The sequence below is a fragment of the Musca vetustissima genome, unplaced genomic scaffold (genome assembly GCF_032173495.1).
Source record: "Musca vetustissima isolate MV318-11 ecotype Yass unplaced genomic scaffold, APGP_CSIRO_Mvet_v1 utg4101, whole genome shotgun sequence".
Lineage (NCBI taxonomy): Eukaryota > Metazoa > Arthropoda > Insecta > Diptera > Muscidae > Musca > Musca vetustissima.
Genome location: NW_026886930.1, coordinates 518095 through 531216, shown reverse-complemented (window position 1 = coordinate 531216; position 13122 = coordinate 518095). Strand labels below are relative to the sequence as shown.

General features: G+C 36.1%; 3 protein-coding genes across 3 annotated transcripts; 1 reads left to right on the top strand and 2 right to left on the bottom strand.

The window, feature by feature from the left end:
- Positions 1-1239: 1239 nt before the first annotated feature.
- LOC133334411 (CAAX prenyl protease 1 homolog) lies at positions 1240-2948 on the bottom strand. The gene is made up of 2 exons (XM_061542707.1): positions 2856-2948; positions 1240-2514 (listed from the first exon to the last, which is right to left on the bottom strand). The coding sequence occupies exons 1-2, from the start codon at positions 2946-2948 to the stop codon at positions 1249-1251; spliced, it is 1359 nt and encodes a 452-aa protein (XP_061398691.1). The 3' UTR covers positions 1240-1248.
- Positions 2949-5059: 2111 nt separating this feature from the next.
- Positions 5060-12971, top strand: LOC133334396 (uncharacterized). The gene is made up of 12 exons (XM_061542691.1): positions 5060-5184; positions 5395-5542; positions 5606-5890; positions 5949-6282; positions 6343-6414; positions 6561-7677; positions 7738-8083; positions 8141-8272; positions 9116-10754; positions 10817-10950; positions 11006-11536; positions 11605-12971. The coding sequence occupies exons 1-12, from the start codon at positions 5060-5062 to the stop codon at positions 12952-12954; spliced, it is 6213 nt and encodes a 2070-aa protein (XP_061398675.1). The 3' UTR covers positions 12955-12971.
- LOC133334412 (ubiquitin-fold modifier 1) lies at positions 8339-8735 on the bottom strand. The gene has a single exon (XM_061542708.1). It carries the CDS (start codon positions 8654-8656, stop codon positions 8399-8401), a length of 258 nt encoding a protein of 85 aa, XP_061398692.1. The 5' UTR covers positions 8657-8735; the 3' UTR covers positions 8339-8398.
- Positions 12972-13122: the final 151 nt, after the last annotated feature.

Genomic DNA, 13122 nt, shown 5'->3' with positions numbered 1-13122 from the left:
GTTAAAATACAACACAAATGTGTTAGAGCCAGCATTTAACAAGTAAAAGTTCTTAAAATGTCAACAGTGCCAAATGCGTTAATTAAAACTGATAAAGACAATTATTTTATGTTTCATGATTTATCTAAACGATTAGTATTCTCCAAGATTCTTAGCAATTATTGTATTTAGTATATGTTAGACAGAATACCACAGGTTTTACAGAAAGCTTTTAGATTTCAAACCACACATCTAAGTGGAGGCCAGAACGAAACATTGAGATGTACCTTTACTCTTCTCTTAGTATTTATATTTAAATTTAAAACTACATTCCCATAATCTTTTGTTCGTTTATTCTTTGGGTAAACATTTGACAATACAAGAATTTCCAGGCCAGTGCATAACCTCAACATTTGTACAGGTTGGTATTTGAAAATGTGTTTAAGTTAGAGCGTTGCAAGAATTCTATGAAAGACGCAACTTTGTGTCTATGATTTCTACTATTCTCATTCCATGGATACTCCCCCACTTCATGTCTCAGCCTCATCTGCAACACAATTCACTGATTCGTTTACTAAATCATGTTTAGACCTTGAGGTAATCCTCTTTTTCTTTCTCTCTCTCCTTCTCTTGTATATCATCATCGGCATGTTTACTTTCGGTACAAATGTAACTTTGTCTTTGACAATGTGCATTTATTTGCCTTCATTTGTTGTATACATTTACTGACACTGTTTAACTAGAGGTTGCTATAAAACAATGCAATAACCTTGGGCCGGGATAGACTAAACAGAGTTTGGAATGTGTAAGGCAAAATATGCAAAGAAAATTGTTATAAGAACAATGTAAACAGTTGTGTGTATTTACATGGAGTACTATTACAATAGGAAATGTAATTTTGTAGCTAATAATGTAAGATGATAACCTAACCTCCAATCGAAATAATATTCCTAAGATTTATATTCATGAAATTTGTCCTCTCTATTTTTAAATTTTCTGAAAACAAAAAATATATGAAAATTTATTTTCTTTTTGTACTGAAATTTTATTGAAAATTAAATTAAAAAAAAACTTTGTTATAATTCTAAATACTTATGATCATTCATAAGCTCTATACAAAGGAATATTACAATATATATAGACAATATAAAAATGTAGTTTTTATTTTCCAAGGAAATTGTAATCAATGGTTTTCAGTTAAAATATTTGGAAAGCAGTTTTAGAGTTTTTTTGTGCAAATACAAAGCACCCTTCTTCCACTCAACTCCTTTACTGGCTTTTCTTGTCTTTGGCTTCCAATTCTTTTAGTCGATTCATACGTTGCAACAAAGTGGGATGGGAATGATTCCAGGAAGAATATAGCCAATCGTGTACGGGGAAGCCCAAATTATCCAAATTCAATTTGATCAATGCTTTTTGCAATAGTTTAGCGTAGCCTAACTTCTGGGCAAACTCATCGGCTTGATATTCAAAACGTCTGGATAGCATTGTAAGGGCAAATCCTAAAATAGCATTGTAGGGTGCCATAACATAGGTCAAGACAATGAAGAGGCCAACCAGAATGGGACGTACTCCGGGTGCAAAGCCCAATGCCTCGTAGAAGGGAGCATATTTGAAGCAATAATTGAAGACAAAGAACAATAGCAAGAGGTTAACTTGCATAATGACAATGTTCTTGGTGACATGACCCAATTTCCAGTGACCCAACTCATGACCCAAAACAGCAACAACTTCTTCATCTGTACATCCCTTGCCTTTGTCTTCTTCTTTAACCTCAGTGTTATCCTTCTTTCCCTTGTTCAGCAGAAGAGTGTCGAAGAGTACAATGCGTTTGGAATTCCATAAACCATAAAAGTAGGCATTACTGTGCGATGAACGTTTGGATCCTTCAACAACATACAATTTGGTAAGGGGGAATTTCAATGATGCAGCCAATTTCTCAATGGCAGTTCTCAACTCTCCTTCTTCCAATGGTGTGTATTTATCGAACAATGGTGCAATAAAGATGGGATAAATGGTTAGCAATACCAACGATATGATACCAGCAAATGCCCACAAATAAATGAAGAAATACTCTCCACCCCATTGGACAATGAAGACAACAGCCGATGACAGTAGAACAGTGAGGATGTTGCTCACTAGCAGTCCTTTTATTTGATCCCATACAAAGAAGCCGGGAGTTTGTTTGTTGAAACCATGTTTTTCTTCCAGCACAAAGGTACCATACACTTTGAAGGCCAGCTCCTTAACATAACCGTACAAGCCAATGACAACAACAAATACACAGCTGACAAGTATTTCATTGTTAACATCAAAATTGAATTTGGCCACCAGATCCAATGATGTCTGCCAGAATAGGGAAATAATACCGAAATACAGTTCCAAGGGGATGACAATTACATCGAGCAGAAAGCTTTTGAAAATGCCAAATTGTTCTCTATCCAAGCCATAAACACGAGCTTTGTTAAATGTTTCGTCGTTCATGTGATCTTTAAGTTCGGCGGGTACATTCTTGGCTGTTTTGTAGACCTTGACCTAAAAGACACACAAAATTTTTTTTTGGAAGGTTGCATTAAATGATTTAAGGAATTTCGATATCCAACTAATATCATATTTATTATTTATAGATGCAGTATGCATATACCACACACAAAATTTACATACAGTGATATTAGAGAATGATAAAAAGAACATGTTTTCGATGGCGTCGTTTTAGTACGATTTCTAATAAAACATAAATAATTTAATAGTTTTAAATTTGGAATAAATTAGTGAAAACACAAAATGATGATACAAACACAAATGAATAATGTAAGGTTTTATGATTGTGAAAGATCTTTATTAAAGTTGGCATCCATATTTGAAATAACACTCACCTGTCTCAAGGATATATAAATTTCGAAAAGATTCTCAAATATACATAGGAATATAATTGCATACAATACTAGTTCAGCTTCCGATAACCCCATCGTGGCTGATTTCTTCGAAATAATCTGAAAATATAGAAAAAATTCATCAGTTACTTATGTTATAAAGGAAGTATTTAGATGTATCGTAAAACTAGTGCTACAATAAAATGTTAATGTTGCGTTTCAACCAAGGAGCCACTCCCATTCACCTCGGTCCACGCATATATGGTAGCCACAGTCCACAGGATGATCCATGTGCATATCATAGGTGTATCATTGGAAAACACAAGTTTCAATATATACTTTTCTAGAAAAGAGGAGCACTTCTTAAATTTACTTCGGTAAAAGCTTCCTTTCGAATTAACCACTGCCCCTAAATAATCTAAGGGCTCCATTGGAAATGGACTATTAAGGACAATAACATACTTTCCTAATACCAAAACCATATGAGATAGCAATTACTTTGGTTATCGATTATTTATACGAGATCCTTGTTTCCATACTCTACCCATGCTGATGGAATGCTGAAGATAAATGGTCCAACAATATCTACACCAAATCCGGAATGTGTATTCCATAGAGTTACCGGTCAGAAAATTGCTGCAGAAAATCGGCGCCAAGGCATTAACAACATCGTAGGTGTTGACATAGTTTCGATATAACAAATAGAATATGGGACGCTGACCCATCAGTTAATGGTTAATTGCTTGCTGGCTGGCTTAGTAAATATCATATGTCATGATAAGTGGAACGAACATATGCATGCAATTGATAGAGGGCAATGGAGTAGTGTGACTCATATAGGATTTATTAGACAACTCGTGGTCGCAGTGGATGCGAAAAAAGAAGGAAAACTGTTAATTTTTTAATTTTATTCAATTCAATACTTACAACTTTCGAAAATACACGTATAAATTAATTTTATATTCTGCTCGCAAATGAACAATAAACAACCAACAACAACGCTATCAATCGGCAAAGTAATTTGAAGCCGGCAGCAACATGCCGGTAACGCCGTTGTATGTTGTTGAATGATTGGCCACAAGGGCACACATCAAATTTTGTTATCAGTTCGTAGGCTTTGTTGTATGTATAAGTTGATTCCATTGCATATAAATCAGATGAATTTCCAAAAATATATAAGACCGTCAAGAAGAATCTTGTCTGATTGTCAAAGTATTTTTTGATGATTAAATAAATAAATAAAATAATTTTGTTATTTGAATTTTGTCTTATAAGGGCAGAGATCATTTTAATTAAATTTTTAAGTGAGTTATTTATACTCTTTCGAGTCGAGCTTAAAGATCTAAGTTTCATTGCAAAGCTTAGATCATTAAGCTCGACTCGAAAGAATATGAATAATTCACTTAAAAATTAAATTTCACATAAAAATAATTTCGTCTAAGAAAATATATATAAATATTATACAAATTTGTTAGTATAAAGTGGATTTTTGGACTGACAGGAACACAACTATTATATATAATATAACAATGATATGGCCCATGGCCTATAAATAAGGTCACCAACGGAGACCAGCTGATTATCGATACCTCTCAAGTTTGCTGTCAAAATGTATTATTGTGAATTGACTTCCATTATGAAAACGTAAATAAAGTCGAAATTTTTGACATTAGACTTGAGAAAAAACGGCTGTTTTCCGATTTCGATTGCTATCTTGGTGACCTTATTAATAGATCTTGATATGGCCTATAAAGACCAGCTGATAATCGATACCTCTCAAGTTTGCTGTCAAAAAGGCATTATTGTGAATTGACTTTCATTATGAAAACGTAAACAAAGTCGAAATTTTTGACATTAGACTTCAGAAAAAACAATAATGCATTTTGACAGCAAACTTGAGAGGTATCGATTATCAGCTGGTCTCCCTGGGTGACCTTATGTATAGGCCATGGGCCATGCTATCAATCATGGCCATGCTATCAATCGATATTGGATAAAAAAAAAGAATCGATACTATCGATATTACCATCGTTTTTCATACAGCTGGTCAGTAACAATAAAACATCAAAGCGTCGTATTCTATGGCGAATTTTAAAAAATTATTTATGGAATTTTTCACTTGAAAGTGTATTAAATTTATATATGAAAAATACGCAAAAATATTGACAATTAACTTCAGCGACTGTTGATACACAATTGCACATGAAATGCGGCAGTCAGCAACGAAGAAGAACATAAGTGGCCGGAGTCAGATGTCACCGGAACCTGATGACAACAATAGTCGACACAATTTAAGTGGTTCCAGTACCGGTTCAAATAAAGGCAGGAAAAGGTTTGTAGAGAATAAGGACACACTTTGTTTTAAATATTTCACAGCTACTCTGTGATTTTGCTCCTATGTGCGGTGGAATGTCTTTGCCCCCTTCAAAGGAATCCTAAACAACTATTGTGATTGAAATACATAGCATTTGCTTTTATTTTTATTTTTTAAATAACAAAAATAAAATAAATAAACACTCGTCTTCTAATATAAACTTTACAGAAAACGTTGTGAAATACTGACCATCAGTGATTTTGAATCCGAATTTGAGGACTGCGATTTGGAAGATGCTGTTGCATTGGAAACAAGGCTACGTAAAGTGGCGCGAAAAAATGCATTGTCTCATGATGAAATGATGAAACTTTTGCATGTAAGTTCAAATATTTGTAACTAAATAAATGTCTCTATCTAATATGGTCCATTTCACTTCCAGAAATTCGTAAAGAATGAACACATTCTAGCCCTTATAACATTGAAAGCTGAAGATGAGCTGGCTCGGGAAAAGCTTGAGGCGGAACAAAGGGCTATTATAATAACAGATACACCATCGATTCCAAAATTAACACGCTCCAAAGCAAAAGAATTGAAAAAGCAACCTATTATTTCATTACCCAAAATCCTAAGTGCTGAGCAAACAGAAATAGCATCATTGATCAATGAAGAACTGAACTCTGACGAAGAAGATGAAGAGTACACATTCAAAGAGGAAGATTTTGTGGTAAGTGGGATATTTAATGCAAACTTAATTTGATTCCATAAGGAGTTGTCTTTTACAGTCTGATGATGATCCCAACACAACTGCATCTGATTTGGATTCCAATCCACGAACACCTCAAACCCCAGCCATTCAAGCCGAAGCAGATGATTCGCCTGTAAAGTTAACTGAGGATGGTTGTTTTAAGGTACCATTGAACAAAAAGGGTCCACAGGAAGAACTTAGGATTGCAACAAGAACACGTTCGAAATTATGTCTGCAACAGACCACAATAGAGGATATTGAATCGGAATTTGTACCGCCCGATGTTGACTATACGGAGCCAACAGAACCAGACTCTCAAGCCGTGGATGAAGATTGGAATCAATTCTTAAATGATTTTTTAAAACCACTAAGTATGTTTTTCAATGTAATCTAAATGTAAATAAACTTAAATTTCATTTACTCTTATTCAGATTCTAGCTTAGTAGGAGATGATGATGATCCCATCAATGATCCTGAATATGTTGCAGCTGAAAAAGAATTAGGTATGTCAATTGTTTTTTATTTGATATCCATGTACTTATGATTTTCATTCAAAATTGTTTAAGAATTTGAGAATGCAAAAAGGTTTTGCAATTATTAAAATAAAAATTCCTGAAAAGTCTGATGATTTTATTTTACATATTTCCAGTTGACGCTGAAGAATTGAGAGATGTAAATATTTCGAAAAAGGAAATTGCAGAGTTAATGACTGAACTTTTAAGTAACCTCAACGAGGGCATATCATTTGAAAGTATTGAACTAGAAACACCGCGCAAATTTCTATCAGCCTATCAAGATGAGCCATTAAATACTCCACACAACTCCCCAGAAAAAGTGGACGAACCTGTTGATGCTGTAAGTCGGCAATTACAATTTGAAGAGCAGCCAACAAGTCAACAACAACAGGCGCAAAACCCACAAGAATCCATACCAGAATCAACATCATGTTCCATGATATCATCAAATAATGTTACACAGCAGAATATATCCTTTCACCCTGATGTTATGTCAACTCCTTCCACAACGCACAATGTTCAGAGTAACATTGAACAAACCGAGGCGAATGATGAAACGGTAACAATGATTCCAGTGGCTACACCAAAAAAGAATGCCGACAACTCACCCACAAGCACGGTCACTATTCCCAGTAACAATATAAATACTCAAGTTGATGTTATTGCAGTCCCAATTCCTGGTCAACCGAATTGTTTTCAATTGGCAAGAGTTGTCAATTCGACTGAGGAATTGGTGGATAGTGGAACGAAGGTTATTACAGGTTCGAAATTTCTAAAGGACAAATATAAAGGAACTGCAGCGCGTTATGATGTGCCATACGAAACCAATTATTCTGGAGAGTATATATCCATAAAACGACATGCCATTGCCGAGTATATAGACAAATTTGAAAGTCTAAAACATGCACAAGTCAATCAAATTTCAAGTACCACAACTGAACCTGTGGGATCTGATAACGAATTTACAAAATATCAATATGACTTAATGCAGCAACAGATGCGAATACACGTACAAATGTTAACGCAAACCTATATACAAACCTATTGTCACCCTGAACTGTGGAAATTGGCCTCAAAGCCCAAGGAGATGCTTTTGGAGTTACAGCAGAAGTCAAAAGTTAATGCCAATTTCAAAATTTGGAATTTAGAGAAGGCTATAAATCTCATAAATAAGTGGGCTAATGAATTGGATCAAGATAATGAAGAAAATAGGGCTCTGATGAAGTTTCTGCATCGTGAAGTTGAATTGACGTAAGTATTGATACCTTTTTTCATAGTTTTTAGTCCATAAGTTTTAATTGTCCATTTCAGAAATCACAATACTCGACAAATACCTCGTTTCCATCCACGCCTTTTGGACTGTTTCTTGGAATCTGATGTGTTCATGTACCCTGAATATCTGCCACGTATGCCCTTTTCACCCAAAGTCATAACCATTGAAACATTCTCGCCCGTTGAGTGCTATTTAATTGCCATGGGTCTGGAGAAACACGTAAAACTGATAGAGAAGAGAAAGGAACGCATTCACAAGAAATCTTCAGCAGAAAGGAAGGCATGCAAACGCTTCACCAAAGAAATATTGCAAGGGAAGAATCATCGACGAGTTTGGGACTATATTGAACATATGAGAAATGCTGAATATTATAATCCTATAAAGGTAATAACAACTTGGCCATTGATTACAAATACCAGAGTAAACAAATTTTCTTTTTAGTATTATTTTGACAACAAAAGGGCACCGCCAGTCGAGTACACGCCCATTATTGGTTTTGAAAACAATACCGTGCCATTGCCCAAGGATCGTTTTCCCGAATTACCATTAGTATTTCAACAATATTTGCAAAAGGTAAGCAGCTTTAATGTTGTTGTTTTTTTAAATTATTACAAAAAAAGGTAGTATTAACACACATGCAGTTGTCTGTGAATTGAATGAAATATGAAGTTATCTATTACTTTATACTATTACTTAATCCTAATAATGGCCGACACGATCTCTTGGAATGAGACGCAACTCTGAGCCATGTTTCAAGAAGACATTTCCAGCGGTTTGTTGAGGGCTAATGCCGATACCATCGTCAGTAATAATTGCACTGGTGGCTGCGGGGACTTTGAATTCCTCTGCGGCAAACTTGAGAACAGCTGTAAAGGGAGTTGCCTCGGGTACACTTAGCACCTTGAACGGCAATTTGGGATCCGAAGTTAAAGTGATTTTGAAAGTAACCTTAGACATGTTGACTGTTGGCGTCTACTTGGCCGATTAACTATTCAATGACAGTACCTACAAAAATGTTAGTGACGTGGTCAGTTTACAATTTCACAGTAAACAAATTGTACTCAATAGCTACTTACTTGGTATGCAGTTTTCAATAGACAACCACTTTAAAACTGGGCTTAGTCGAGATTTATTTCTTACCAAGACAATTTTTAGTCCTATAAATGCAATTATTTTTTTATAAGAAACAACGAGCACCGATGTCATCGATGTGTTTCTCTTACAGTGCAATGTTGTCGTTGTGACGTTATTGTGAATGAATCATATGGTGTAGATGACAGTTGTCAAATTATTGAGGATGATTACCGTAGCTGTGTTGCATAGGCAATAAATGTCATTATTTCTTTTTATACCATTCACAATAGCCAATTGATATCAATTTGTTTTGTTTTTTTATTTGTTTGTTAATGCCTCCAGAAAAACGCTCCTCCAGTGCCACCAAAACCAAAAAGAGTCAAAAATCCAAATGTAAAAGTATCCGATAAATTCCGAGACTCATTTTTTGAATTTGTTCGCGAAGCCGTCGGGGAAGATATTACCCTTGAGGAAGACATTGTTGAAGAGGTACCAAGCCAAACAAATCTATGCGAATCACAGCCTGTTTTGTCCGGCAATACGCCATTAGCACGGAAAAGAACTTCCACTGATAAAGACGCACCTAAGGCAAAAAGAAGAAGACTACCACGTTCCTTAACAATAAATGTGAATTATGTATTTGGGAGTCCACCGGCAACGAATTTACCTTCGATACTGCCCAGCAATTCTACAGTTGCTGCCCTAAGTAATACATCACTAATATCATCCGTGAACAACACCAGCACGGGTAGTATATTGGATTCAACAAATGGTAATATAAGTACAAGTCAATGTCAGGACTATTTAAACAACACATCTAATGCGAATACTTCATCCGTGGAAGCACCAGTAGTAACATATAACTTCGATTTGACTACAAAAACTCTCCAACCTCAATATAATCAAATAACCACAACATATGTCCAACAGTCATCTGTGCCAGCTAATTCTGTGTTACATAGCGCAGCAGTTGATACCGTCACAATATCCTCAGATGATTCCATACAAGGTATAGATGCCACAGTGGACACAACCACCTCTAATCAAGCAACCGAGAATCCAGCACCTCATAATACTTTAGTAAGGCCTGAGACCACCGTTGCCACTAATACGCAGGAAACACCAGTAGTTCAAAAACCATCGGAAATAAATTCAACGTCGTCGACAAATGAACCCACTTCTGGGCAAAGTTGTCCAAACTTGAAAGAAAGTATATCTGGAGCTACAGCATCCATTGTCGTAACGCAATCTGTTTCAAATACAACGCCTGTATCAGCGGTGCAGACTACCCCCAAAAGTCATCAACTACTTACGAGGGATACAACACAAGAGAGTACCTCGCCTGCTTCATCACAATCTGTTCTCAGCATTGCAACTGCAATTACCGCTAATAAAACTGCAATTGTGCAGGCAACCCCTGAAAAATCTCAACAAGAAACTTTAAGAAGTACCTCAACCAATTGCCAACAAAATACTTCAAAATCGGTTGAAGGCAATAAGGAAAATTTGAAAATTAACCATGAAGTAAAACACCAAAGTGGTAAACATAGACGAAGAACTGTAATTCTTTCCCACATAACAAAACTTAACAAGAATATAACTAGAAAATCCATAGCCTATCGTGAAAAACGTTCAATTAAACAACGTTGTGAAGATTTAATAACCGCCTATGGATTACATTTGGAGACGCTACAAGTTCGCTATAAACACACACCGTTGGTACAACAATTCTATAGAAGGTTCAAAGCTTTAGAACTGTATACAAACCTACTGAAGAGCTTAAAAATGCTTTGTAGTAAAAGTGCCACCAACACCAATAGCTCCAGCCCCAGTGGCTTAAAACGTTCCCGCAATGCAAATAATGAAGACGAGAGTAGTCCTTCGTCTCAACGGATGGCAAGGAAAATCAATCGGCAAGAGGAGAATTTCAGACACATGTTGCTGCCTGATACCCCCGAGGAGGTAAATCGGAAAGATGCCAGTAAGTGAACATTAATTTCTTCCCTTATTATTTTATAAGTAATTGTCATCCTGCTATTTCAGTTTATGCATTTAATTTTTATGAAAAGGTTGAGGAGGCATTAAGGGCTTCCAACAGGCCAGATGACTGTAAAAAGTTTAACACTATTCTAAAGACATTCGATCCCAAAAAGGACAAAGTATCTGACTTATATTATGTAAGTATATCTTTGGTTGGTATTGAGATAGTTCTAAACATCTCCTATTTTGTAGAAATTAGAAAAACTATTTTTACCAGACCACCCAGAATTGGCTCAAGTATTCTTAACATTTTTGCTGCCACCAGAGGCAGCTGAAATTGGCAAATTTTTTGAACACTTTATGATCACAAATATGACAACATTCATCAACAAATTGAACATCTACTTCAACAAGCAGCCTGCGCAAATACGCAAAATCTACAATTGTCTCAATGAATTGGCCGATGATCCAGACGTGACCATGAAAAAGATTGAGTCGAAAATTATACCACTATTAAAGGGTAATCAATTTTTGATAGATTGGTTTATGCAACAGTTCCCGAAAAGCACACCACCTGAGAGGTTAGATTTATATATTTTATATTTTCGACACAGCAATTTCAATCAAATCAATTGTTTTTCTAGGCTGTTTTCCACCCCAGAACATATATTAAATGTCAAGGAGCAGCAAACAAATCGTTCTGGTGAACATATCGAAACAATTACAGACATGGATTCTACCGCAAATGATGTTCCAAATCAAACAACTACTTGTCAATTGAGGGTAAGTGTTGAAACATAATTAAATCTTTTATTTTTCAAATAATAATTCAATTTCTTTAATAATCTCAGTACATCAATGGACGTATTTTCTATGGATCTAAAATATTGCTGCCAGCAAAATTGTCTTTCATGGCTTCGTCCTATAAAGACAATCGAGCAAATATTGAACCCACCCCACCTACAACACAAATTACTGGCTGCGTCCATGCTATTAAGGACCATGGTGAAAAACGTTTAAGATCTACTTCGGAGCTGGCAAACGTTGCTGCCAGCACTGAGTCTACAGATGAGCAGGACAAATCTGAAGAGGAAGATGTGTCGAAGGTTCTTGTAATCGACACGACAGCCGAAGAAGAAGATAGCTGTTCATCGTTTGAACCCTGTGATGAAAATACTCTGAAAGCACACGCTTTACGACTGAATCCCTCTTATTATGGTTCCACTTGCTATTCGGCCAGTGCAACCAGTACCCCCAATTTGAACAGTAATTTCCAAAGTCATCATCCTAACGCCAAAAAAGTGTCACTGAATTTCAATGAAGAAACAGCCAGCAGTACTTCAGCGGCAGGAAAAACATCGCCTCGTAAAAATCAAGGCCACCACTCCATATGTTCACCTTCCACGGCAACCACGTCGTCGTGTCAGTCTCATGTAAATGCCCGTGATAAACGAAAATCTCCCATTAAGAAAACCAAATCACCACTCATTCACAACACTGGTAGATCAGTTCGTCCGTACAACAATCAACCCATGGTTGTCATTCATGAAAATAATTCTGCCATACAATGTGCAAAGCGCTTAAAGTCGTTGATTGAAACGCCATCGGAAGAACCAACAAATGTCGCCGAAGATACAGCTTTGGAGACCAAGGAACATATACATATTGTAGCCCGAACGAAAACTAGTGTGAAGTCGTCGTCAACTTCAGTGGCAAACAGCAGTGCTGTAACATCAACCACTACCACATCGATGAGCTCAGCTATTACCCACAATCCTAGTGTCAAACAAGAACATTCTGATGATTTGGAATTCCTGCCAGAACATGCCTCAATTACACGAAGTCCTTTCCCAGCACTGAAAATGGACACGGACTCTAATGAAGAAGATACAGCCTCCGTAAAAAATGTGCCATCGAGAATTGGCAGTGATGAGGACTGTAAAATAGATATTGTTGCAAACTTGGTTACGGAACCTGTCGAAAAATCGAATGAAACTCCTCGGTCCGTACCCTTACCATTGAATGCAGCTTGGACCAGGGATGAGGATAAAGTAATTCTGATTGAAATGAAGATGGGTTCAGCGAATCGAGAAGAACTATACCAGCGCATATCTAAGAAATTACCAAAACGAACTTTATTCGAAATAACAGCCAGACATCAGTTTCTGGTGGATTTCCTTGCGAAACTACAAGGCAAATAGGTTTACTGTTACTCGTTTTATTTCATTGTATTTAAGTTTTCTTTTTACAGCTGTAAATAATTATTTGTTAAAATGATTTTAATTTTAATAAACCACAACAGAATTATGTTTTGTCCCATGAAATCATATTTTTGAGGAGTTATTATGGAATTTATTTTTGTCGAAAAA

Excerpts from the sequence above, each read along its gene's own strand:
- LOC133334396 (XM_061542691.1), top strand. The coding sequence starts at position 5,060 with ATGCGGCAGTCAGCAACGAAGAAGAACATAAGTGGCCGGAGTCAGATG. Across the intron at positions 10,755-10,816 it reads GGTAAATCGGAAAGATGCCA|TTTATGCATTTAATTTTTAT; the intron begins GTAAGTGAACAT and ends CTGCTATTTCAG. Across the intron at positions 11,537-11,604 it reads CAACTACTTGTCAATTGAGG|TACATCAATGGACGTATTTT; the intron begins GTAAGTGTTGAA and ends TAATAATCTCAG.
- LOC133334411 (XM_061542707.1), bottom strand. The coding sequence starts at position 2,948 with ATGGGGTTATCGGAAGCTGAACTAGTATTGTATGCAATTATATTCCTA. Across the intron at positions 2,515-2,855 it reads TTTATATATCCTTGAGACAG|GTCAAGGTCTACAAAACAGC; the intron begins GTGAGTGTTATT and ends TGTGTCTTTTAG.
- LOC133334412 (XM_061542708.1), bottom strand. The coding sequence starts at position 8,656 with ATGTCTAAGGTTACTTTCAAAATCACTTTAACTTCGGATCCCAAATTG.